Here is an 11373-nt window from a genome sequence, read left to right as displayed (position 1 = left end):
TTATTTAAGTCTGAACACTGTATGTTTCCAAAATGGCAGTTTATTGTCATTTTATAACATCGTGTTATGCAGGTTAAGATAAGTTCATTGACTGTTGTACTCACTTTGTCAGACTGTGGAAACTTGATCTTATCCGAGAGGTATTTTTGGTTTTTGTTTTAATATGAGAGATCACTCTGCCTGTTTCTTTGGCATAATATCATGTTTCAAAAAGTAAGACAGTTTCTCATTCTACAGTTCATTTAAAATTTCTCATTATGTGTTCTTTGCAAGAGCTGAAATTAAAATGACAGATAAAGATAGCAATAGAATAGGCATTTTTTTAATTCACTGGTCCACTTGGGCACAAGCGGTTCTTTTTTTTCCTCTTCACTGTTGAAGTGTGTAATAAGGACAGTATCAACAATTAGATTTTTCACTTTTACTTTTCATAATGTTTCCAGACTTCTCTATTTGGCAAAGACAATTGGGACAGATTTCTTTATTTTTTCCTCTGGCCTAAAACTCAAAACCCCCCACTTCCCAAACTGTTACCACCGAAGAGTTTATTAAATGGCTGAAAAAGACAGCTGGTCCCACCATCTGTTAAAAATTTTCAGGGGCCAAATGAAACAGGTTACACCTTTAGCCATGCCAAGTCTTCCAATACCCCCTCCCTCTCACAGCCTGTGGAGGGCTAATCTGAATTTCACGCTCTGATTTTGCTATTGCTAATGTCTGAGCTTCTTATGTGTGCTTCTTGTAGTTGCTTATATTAGTTCTCTAGCAGTATCAAAAGCTCCCCTCTCCTTTCAACCTCACTCATTTGCAATCAACGGAATCCTGGCTCCATAGTCTCCTTTACAATAAGATACTGTACCTTGAAGGAAACCCATAGAGAACCCAATATCTGACTTTTTGGAGCAACAGAGAAAACCAAGAGTACATTTCTGTTGTTTTGCAGCCACTTTTCTATAAATGCTAATGGAAGTAATTCAGATGTGCCAACAAAGACAGAATCTGCAACACACTGCAGGTGTGAGGGGGCTGAAACAAAAGGGATGCTAACCCTAATGGTATTTCTTGTCATTAACAATTCTTTGATGTTCATACTCGAGGCTCTCTTTTATCTTGTAGTTTTTCAGCCATCTTTGTTAACATGCAGTGCAACTAAATCTTTTTTCCCCTAACCTTTAAAGACATCTGCAAAATGTTTATGCTAAGTTAGTTTCCATAGCATTTATCTGTAACACACATTGAAGTAAAATGAGATAAAGTTTGCAAGGTTATTATTAAAACATCTGTAAGTTCCTATCATTAAGTGAAAGGAGCAGATCAATAAAAAGAAGTTGTTAATGTTACTTTAATAAGGATGAGTTTCTTGTAACAGGACTGGGGATTAACTTCAGCGTAACAGAAGCAGTGTTTATAATAAAGCAGCTATGTTGATACGAACCAGTTCATTTTACTTGTACTCGTTTAAAAAAAAAGAATTAAAAATATCTGTAAGTTCCACTATTAAAAAATAATAGACTTAAGGACATTTTAGTTTTCCAGAAGGGATTTCTCTACAACTAAGTGGGCAGTGGCACTCAGTCAAGGAGCTGTAGGTGGAGATTCTACATATCCATCTGTCTTTCCATGACTTACAGATGGAAAAATGCTGTGTCTTTTAAAATGTTCAACTCAGTAGGATGACAGTAAAATGAAATGAGCAGTCAAAGCACACAAGATGCCAATCTGAGCTACTGCACAGCACTACCAGCAAACCCAGCGCTTTGCTCTCATCCCATCGGTCATGTCCTGTTAGATCACATCCCATTTTATCACAGTCTGTTGCATTATTGTTGCAGCATGCTGGAATGTTAAATGAGCAACGTAATCAATCAATACCAATTTCCAATTGGAATTCAGCTGTAAATCTGTACTGAATTGAAAATGCTGGAGATTGTAGTACAAGTTATCAAAAGAAACAGTTTTATGAAGCCTCACATTTTGGGTTTTTTCCAAAAATTTATTTCTATCAGGTCAATTTAATGAAATAAATTGTCTGTGCCTGCATTAAATACAGCACTTATCTTTGAATTTGGATGTAAACTTCCATCAAACTAATCTTACACAACAGAAACATAAAGAACAGTGTTACATTTATACTTTTTCTTCTTTTGCAGCTTACTTTCATCTTGCATAAGGCATAAAGGCAAACTAGGAACAGTGTAGTTTACATACTGTCTTGTCCCAAGTCTCAGCTGTATGCATTGATGGCCAAGCTGCTTCTTTTGTTTCATCTACAGCATTCAGCAGTCTTAGAAATGTGTATGGGAATTGGTGCTCTTAGATTATTGACAATTTTATGAAATAAACAGATTATATTTACTTTTTTTTTACAACAGCACTGAGGAATGGTCATTCCTGGTGTAATAGAAATTAAAAAATTAAAAGTTCCCCTTTCAAAGGTTTTGTCATCTCAGTAAGACCCTTTTTGTCACAGAAGCCTTTATATAATCTCTGCAGTTGCATAACTTCGTTAATTTGTTGCTTATAACAGGGAGCAGCAGCAAGAACAAAAACCACTGAATAAACCATGCCACACAATTTTGTGAAAGTGCCTCCTTTCCATTCCTTTCCCTTTGCCAAGGGCCCCATGTAGCCTCTCCACATCATCATTTCCCAGTGATACAACAATGCTATACTCCAGCACCCAGCTGGATCTGAGGATCACTTCCACGAGAACCTCAAGGCCCTCCTCCCCCTGTCCTGGCCTCAGCCATCCCTACCAGTACACTGGACAGCATGGGCACCCAGTCCTGCTAGTCTAGTATTTGACAGAGACTTGCTATGATCAGTAGCACAACAACTTTCGGAAGCAGCTGTGCCAGACTGCCCTGCCTGCCTCCCAGCACTAAACTCAGCCCAATGGGTGACATCCAGTCTTTGTCCTGGAGATACTTTCATTTAGAGATCAAGGTGAGACTGTTCACTGGTAGTGGTCAGAAATGGGTACTTGGATCTTTTGTAGAAAAAAAGCACACATGTTCATCTACCTACTGGTCATCCCCATTTGCCAACTATCTTATAAACCACTAGTTACGTTATTGAAAATATAGTATCTCTCTGCACCTTAATTAAAATAATAAGCCTGCCAAACAAAAGCAAGGAATTTATCTGTTAGTGGCCTGATCAATATTATGTTATCTTGTTTCTGGAAACATTACTCCAAGATGTGTTTTTCATTTATCTGCTCCTATGTCCTTTAGCATTACAGCATGAGTACAACAGTAAACAGTTCCCTGATAACACAATGTATATCTTTACTGTTCTGACTGACATTTGATTTATACATGTAATAAAATAATATCCAATAATTCTTGACAAATCCATTACAATGAGTTAGGCATCAGTCTGTGTATTTAAAGACACAGAACTTTATTATTATGAATTGTACATGTCCTCCCTTATCAGTTCCTGTGCCCAGCACGAAGGAGACACAAAGCCTCTCATGAGTTCTGTAATCTTTAGCTCTGACTCAGAGCACTGCTCCCTAGCCTTTGGGTTTCACAGTATCCTGTGCTACTATCGTCAGTCTGGGAGTACCATTTTGTTGTCAAGCAGAAAGATTTTCTGTTAAGTAAGCATTCTGCTACAACTCTTCCCAGGGTGAGTGGTGTTAAAGACAAGGCACTTTATAGAAACATATTTCTAGTGTTAACAACAAAACTGACATTACTTCTCATATTTTGTTGTCAGAGTTAAAAGCAGAAGAGATAAGTTTAGTACATGCAATGTCTTGTGCATATATTGGTACTAAAACTACTTGCCCTTTTCTGATAGGATGATACTTCTGTGCCATATGGCTTTATTTTCAGTTGTAGGCACTATATATATCTGGTTAACCTGAAGACATTTAAAAATGCCAGAGCTTGGCTGTCTCTCAAAATTCATCTTCTCTTTTGAGACAATCAAAAATGGAATGAGAAATAAGAGTATGGTTGACTTCAATTATTTATTTCATTGCTAACTACTTTACAATTAAAGAAGCAATCTCCCTATACAATTACAATTCTTAGAACAGGAGGGGATAAACATTCAATTATAACATAATTTCTTTTTTTAAAAGGTGAAAATTTTAAATTGGCACTTAAATCCGATTTCACATCAATTTTTATTTGTAAAATAGATAGTAGTACCACCCAATTTTTAGCTTTACATTATTTATAGCCACATTTTATAAGCTTCTAAGTAACATGAAGTCCTTGGATAGCCTGATAGGGGCCACTTAAAAGACCTTCGGTGCACAAAAGCCCTTTCCACAACTCTTACAGTGTATGGGTGAGGGAGGTCACAGAGGGGGCAAATTTAAGATGGCTGCAATTTACTCCTATTCTAAGGTTCCTTTATGTTACTAAAGTGATGTAAATGTTTAAGTCAGAAGCACGTTTAAAATTACCAAATGAAAGGGGCTAATCTCCAAAAGCTCCCTGCCCGATTTTTTTGGCACAGAGAGAAGTTTTTAAGCTACCATAACTGAAAGGCAGAAATTGTCCCCAGCAAGAACTAGTTTCTAGTGCCATTAAGCCCTACAGAAGAAATCTACTAAAATCCCTTGTTGAGCTTCACCCTTTTCTCTCCCATCTGCTGAAAACTGTTTAATATAGTTCACACTGTCTAAGAAATTTTCTTCTTCCTAACAGGATTTAAACTCTTTACTTTTATAAAATATTAAGAGCAGGCTATGTTATGAACTATTAAGCAAAATACATTAATATTTCAGGATAATATATATGAAAGGAAATAAATCAGAACAATGCTTCAATAGTATCAAAACCCTGTGAGAAAATCTAAGGAATTCACATTGATATGCTTCCACTGACAAGGATCATCACACTGACATGTCTCCTGTACTCCTTTTCACACACAAATCAACCCAAACACGCACATCTATCAATGTGGTAACACAAGTCCAACTCTTTGGCTAGTCTTAATGTGACTACAAGGCTCTGGCTCTGCAGCGAGGCTTTTGATAACTGAAAGGCTTGTATGTGCTGTAAAATCAGGATGAGAGAAGGTGACTTCACTGGGGTTATCTCGGGAGGGTAAAGTGAATTGACCAAAAATAAATGAGGAAAGGGGGTTAAGTTAGGAAAGAATGAAATACACAGATTGACTTTGTGCAGTGTTTAGCCAAGATGTAACAAGAATGAAAACATACCACTCAGCAGCAGCTTTTAGATAGTAACTTTTATACTTTCAGTATAAAAGTCTGAGTTACATTAATTTGAAAAAAAATATAGCAGAAGTAGATAGTGGAATTGTATATAACAAGGAAAATATTGTATTTTACCCCTTCCATGCAATTGAAGACTGCTTAAAATCTCTTTGAAGTCCATTTCTGATGGCTGAGATTGATACAAGCTTAACAACTGGAAGAAGAAAATGGAGGAAACCTGAGGGAGTGATTGCATTTTGCATGTGCTTTACTATTTAATGTACTGAAACTGCTACCATTAACTCGGGCCCCCATTCAGCAAAGCACTTAATCACGTGCCAGAATTTCATTGATTTCAGTGGGACTTAGGCTTTGGCTATATATATATTATATATTATTTTTTACTCTCCCTTACTTCTTTATGAAATTAATAGAACTACTCAGAGTAATGTATTACTTAGCATAAGGTTGGTTTTTAGACAGGTAACATAATACCTAACTGAAAACTCACTACCATTAAATTAAAACAATTGATAAACTCTAACTATGCCCATTGCACTGACAATAAAACTTTATTTTCCCAAATAGTGTTCAAAAACTAAGGATAGAACCTGAAGGCATCAATATTGCTAGAACTCTGTGTGATCTATGCCAGTGTAAGAGTAAGTCATTTGACTATTTAAAACCAGTTTGATTTTCCATATCCATGTTACAAATTAACAGAGAATTTATACACTGTATAGGAAACAGTTACATAATTTTTGATGAGGTATCATAACAAATGTTTAATTTTCACAAAATGTAAAGAAACTGATCTGTACAAATGCATTCACAGTAGTTCCATTTTTATTTGCACTGTATTTTTTAATCTCATTAATTAATCTGCAGCTATTCATGAATTATCTGTTGTTTAAGGAGTTCCTAAATTTCAAAGGCTCATAAGTGCCTTTAAAGTACATCTACTCAGATTTACATCAGAGGGGAACGAGGAGTGAACTGAAAGACTTCAATCTCTGGTAGGGTTTTAACTTTCAGCTTGAACATTCTGTCATATTGGGTGAAGAATGAGAAAAGAATTTTTCTTCCTGAAATCCTTTGCTCATCCTCCTCTGTCCCTGTCTGACTCAATTTCACTGTTTATTAGGAGAAACAAAGATTTTGTGGAACTATATTTAATTACCTTTTCTTCTTTTGAACTCTGTTCTGGCTTAGGGATGCCCTGACTGCCCTTGGGTCTCGTTTCTCATGCCACCCTTCCTTGTGCTGTGGTCAGAAAGACCATGCCAGTGAACCCGATAGCAATAAATCCTGTAGCTTAAGGAACAAGTGTGAACTGCACCTCCAATAGGAAGATGGTCTGTTAGCGCAGATCAGGCTAAACCCACTGCAGGGGAGATAAAAACAAGGATCACAACTAGGTCTGTACAATAGATGGTCAGATTTCATCAGTATGGTTTGTCAAAAAAATGAATAATTTTGAGAAAATGTGTAAGGCAGCAAATGTGAATGTTTTATTTCCAAAAGTTTTTGACAAGAGCTTGTCTGGAAAAGAAGCAAAGAATTGTCACAGGTCACAAGAAGGCTGTGGAAATCAGGAATCACTGGAGCCCAGAGATATAGGTTAAGAAATAAATTAAATATTTGCAGGGATAACAAGAATACTTGTAACAGTGGTTTCTCTCACAAGGACTATATGAAGCAGTGTGTAGAATGTTAGTTTTAAAACTGTTTTACTCCTTATATTTGAAATAATTCTTCAAGTTAAACTTATATAAACTAATATTTTATAAGAAAACTATTTGCAAGATAAACTGAAACACACTTATATTTTAGATGATTTTACTCTATAAATTTTTGTAGTCTTAAAAGCCATACACAGCACAGAAAGTTACAAAGAGTAACATTTAATACTAGTCTAATGAAATACAAAACATTTTCACAGTGACTCCAGATTAAAATTTTTAGTACAGAGTTCTTTTAATCCAGTTCAGTTCCTTGATCTTACTTTTCACACAGCTCTACCAGCAGTTGTGCCAGCACAACAGAAGGGATGGCACAGGGAGGGAACAGCAGCCAGGGGAGGCGGAAGCAGGAAAGAAGGGATCAGAATTATATAAACTAACCTTGCTGCTAAAGAAACATATCCATTATCAACATCAACACATACAGACAGTGCTGCTCCCCTTTACTGGAATTGCTTATAGAAATACAGCTAAATGAGACAATTTACAGCTGCAAGCCCAGGTTTAAATTGGTGGACTAAAGTTACTAGCAGAAATGGTATTTTTAACATCTTATATAAACACACATGCACAAAGTTAATTGGACGTGATTATCAGCTGGAAAATACTCTTACCAGTACTAGTCAATAGAGTAAGTGAAGTTCAGCTTTGTGCAAAAGACACACCTCTTGAAGAAGGAGGAGATGGGGAACTGAGACTGTCATCTTCAGGGGCAGATTCAACAGCTGACAATGACTCGTAATACTCATCCTCTCCATCCAGCACTTTGATTTGGCTTGAAAGAAAACAAATAACATTCATTAAGTTAAAATTTAATTCTGTCAGTATTTTCAGAAATAGAAACTTCTCTGTGGATGTAAAAATTAAGAGTGCTAGTATAAGAAAACTAAAAAATAAGATGGGATGCTTTGACGATATATAGCTTTTATACATATTTCAACTACTAGTACTTTTTTATGATTATACTCTGGTTCTGAGAGTCAGTGAAATGCAATATAGTCTTTCAGTTTGGGTGTACAGAATCATAGCACAAATATTTATATCAAATGGGCATTTACGCTGAGCAATGGGGGATTTTTGTCTGTTATGTTCCACAAGTAAGATATGAGTTTGGTGTCATATTTCAGATAATGGCTTGCTGTGAACACGAGCCAAAGACTACATCATCAATTTTTGGGGAAAGCCCTATTGACAGCAAAGGGCTTTCATTTTCCTGTGATGTATGATGAGCACTGCATTCCCATATTAGTGTTTTTATTCCTGGAATATAACCTTTTTTAAACTAGAGGAGGGAGATAAAATAAACCAAATCTTGTGCAGTCATGTAAAATTTTGGGTTTTGACCTTGACTCAAGTCTTCCTATTCATACAGTTACATTCAGAAGACTAATAAAAACCAGAGAACATAATACAGAAAGTTCTTGTATATTTTTGTAAATGCACTTGCAAGACCAAGCATCCATCAATCCTCTCTGGTCACATAATCAGGCAAGGAAATATTTTGGTAATTGTATAGGAGCCAGGCTGGCTTTTTCTACCTGTACCAGGTGGTAACTGCTCATATAACAGTGAGAACTGACTCAGTTCAACAGAGAAGGAGCGACTCCCTTTTGGGCTGAGCAGCCTCTCTGTCAGTTCCTCCAATGTGCTCCCCCAGGAGGGCAGAGGCCCATCTGAGAGTGCTGCTTCAAGGCTGGCAGTGCTTCTGGCCATGGGCGAGGTCACAGAACCTCAGTTCCAACACCCTTCTCTGGCACCTTTCACTAGCACTAAATGCACTTAAAATATGAAGAAAAGTATTTTTTTTGGTAGTAATGATACTTGGAGAGAGCTGGGGAGCATGTTTTGTAAGAATCAGTTTTAGTGTCTGCAGACAGCAGCACATGCAAGTTTTACATTTGCTTCTGCAGAAAATGTCCAATGTCAATGCACAGAAATATGTTAATTGTTTATTTTTAGAAACCCCTCTAGAAAGTTTTGCATATTCTGTAATATCACAAAGGACTTCTTCTGTTTACAGTTGCTTAGAACTAAGAAGATAGATATTTACCCAAGTTTTCTTGGCTTCCTCTTGCTCCCTTGATATTCTAGAGTTCCCTGTGGAGAGGGCCAAGAACACACAGTCAAAGCAAAGCAGCAAGTCGTTAATTTTTAATTCAAAGTGATTTTGTGTTGAATGCAAGCAGATGCTGATAATATCAGAAGTCACAGCATAATTTTTTTGATCAAAGGGCTCAAGTGAGCCTGATGAAGCATGCATCTTGCTCGTCTTTGATAAACCACATCAATTATTCACCGTGAAGGCAGACATCCTGACATGAAAGCAACAGATAAAGAGCATAAGCACATGTTCAAGACGAGAGCAGAAGAACGTGGGGGTGGGGCTGAAACAGGTATTAATAACAGAATTATTAACTGGAAACAAAGCCAGTAAAACAGCTTTATTGCCACTTTGAACTCACATTTAACTGGTTATAGTACATGTTGTCCTCAGGGCTATTCAGCATTTTGGGCTGCTGACATCGCCGACGAGGTGTTCTCAGCTTCTGTTCAAGACAGTTTTCTGAACCTACAGTAAGATAACATAGTTTGGTTTTAAGCTGTGCCAGGTGCTGTGAACGTCTTAGCACATTTTATCTGTAAACAGTCTTTTCTTCTGTCCTATTTGGTCCTGGATTTATTAGCAAGTCTGTTCTATCCAAAGTAAGCAAACAGAAACTTGGGGATCTTTGTTTTCTCTTTTGAAACTTAGTTCAAACACAAGGTTTTAAGCAGAACTTAATTTTTACTTTCTAACATTTTTTATTCTTCCATATATCTATATCACACAGCTCCTTATTCCTTTCACACTTTATCTTAGTATCTTCTTTTATCCAAGCAGGAAATGAGGTATATTGTGCCTAGCTAGGGATATATCCTTCAGCTGCAACAAAATCGGTTTTTCTACAGTAGACAGTAATAAAGTCTTTTGACTGATGAGACTTAGTCTATTATCATCACTTTTATTATATAAAAAGGCTACCTTCTGGACATGGCTCTCTGTTTAATCAGAGAGTAACTGGACTGGTTTGGAATTGCACTTTCTTAATATAATTTGTGACGTGCTATAAAGGAACAGTTGCTTAAAGTCATCTGGAAAGCAGAGTGTAAAGATGAAGGAAGCATTTCGGAAGGATTTCTGAAAGGAAATAACAGCTTTTTTTTTTCTCTTTTTTGTTATTAATGAGAAAGGACATTATGGTGTGATGCACTCTAATTTACCAGGTATTTTCTGTGGCACATCCTCTAGGTTACCAGGGTAACTGTTTTCAGGATAACTAAGTTCTAAAAGATACTGTGGGGGGTAAAAAATGGTCATTTATTTTTCAAATAATTCTTCCCATGCCTTTGACTTCTCTGATATATCTCCATTAAAAATTATCATAGTGACAGTATGAATAAAAACAGGTTTGGGTGGTACTGAAGAAAAACTATACATCTTACCATACTTGCATTCCATACTGCACAGGGAACTTGTTCCAATACAAAAGACCAACAAAAAGATCAAGTAGCACATTGGTTCCTGTAAACACTTCAAAGCTGAAGTTAATATGGCCCGTGCAGATGCAGGACTCTAATCCAACAAATCCGTTTGTAAGATCTGGCCTTAAGGAGCAGGTAACATTACAAAGGAGATGTAATATGCACCCAGGTTTACAGCTGGTATCTGCAATCTGAATGAGGTAGAGGAAATGGCTGAACTTTGGCCTTTTCAGCCAAAGCACTGACTGTTGTGGGAGATTTTCTCTCTTTCACTGTCTTTCTCACTCTCAACAGTAAAATTTGAAAGATATTCACTTCCTCTCAGCATGTGACTGCAGTGTCTGTGTAGGAGAGGGGCACTTGTTCCCTTCCATCACAATGCCTGGGAGGGATGGGTGGCTTAAATGATCACCAGGACACTCACTGCAGAACTGGGCCTAAAATTTGAAACAGTTTTATAGGGAAAGGTTATATTTATCCAGTAATACAAAATAACTTTAAAATAATACACCCACACTGCTTGCTAATTTCCTACCCATTGCTTCAAAACTTCATACTTTCAAGTTCAGTAAATCTTATTTTTGCTAAAGATATTTTAATGGCAGAGCCTGAAATTTTGCTACTTACCTGTATTGTAAACAACCAGACAAAGCATAAGCTATTCCAGAAAATACTTCTGGGGAAACTGGATGCCCAAACAATATCTGTGTCTTTGTGAAGTTTTTATGCTCTGATCTGGATAGGATATAGATGCAATTTTGTTCTCTCTGAAGTCTCTGAAGGTTTTTCGGATCATTTGCATAACTAGTCTCTGCTCTGAAAGTTACTCAGATTGATCTTAGGGCTTTCTGTCTCAGGACAGCAGGGTCAGCAATTTTTGCATGCAATGTTTTCAGTTGCAAGGCCATTTGAGCTCCTTCTTAC

General features: G+C 36.8%; 1 protein-coding gene across 1 annotated transcript in view; it reads right to left on the bottom strand.

Moving 5' to 3' along the window:
• Positions 1-6960: 6960 nt before the first annotated feature.
• MYO3B (myosin IIIB) overlaps positions 6961-11373 on the bottom strand; it is a 184252-nt gene continuing 179839 nt past the window's right edge. The window contains exons 33-35 of the mRNA XM_071562075.1: positions 9390-9496; positions 8978-9024; positions 6961-7702 (exon numbers count right to left, since the gene is read on the bottom strand). Coding sequence (XP_071418176.1) covers positions 7570-7702; positions 8978-9024; positions 9390-9496 — 287 coding nt within the window. The 3' untranslated portion in view covers positions 6961-7569. The remainder of the gene's footprint in view (positions 7703-8977; positions 9025-9389; positions 9497-11373) is intronic.

The sequence above is a fragment of the Pithys albifrons genome, chromosome 8, assembly GCF_047495875.1.
Source record: "Pithys albifrons albifrons isolate INPA30051 chromosome 8, PitAlb_v1, whole genome shotgun sequence".
Taxonomy (NCBI): domain Eukaryota; kingdom Metazoa; phylum Chordata; class Aves; order Passeriformes; family Thamnophilidae; genus Pithys; species Pithys albifrons.
Note: the sequence above shows the minus strand (reverse complement) of the source record. Positions and strands in the feature narration are given on the sequence as shown.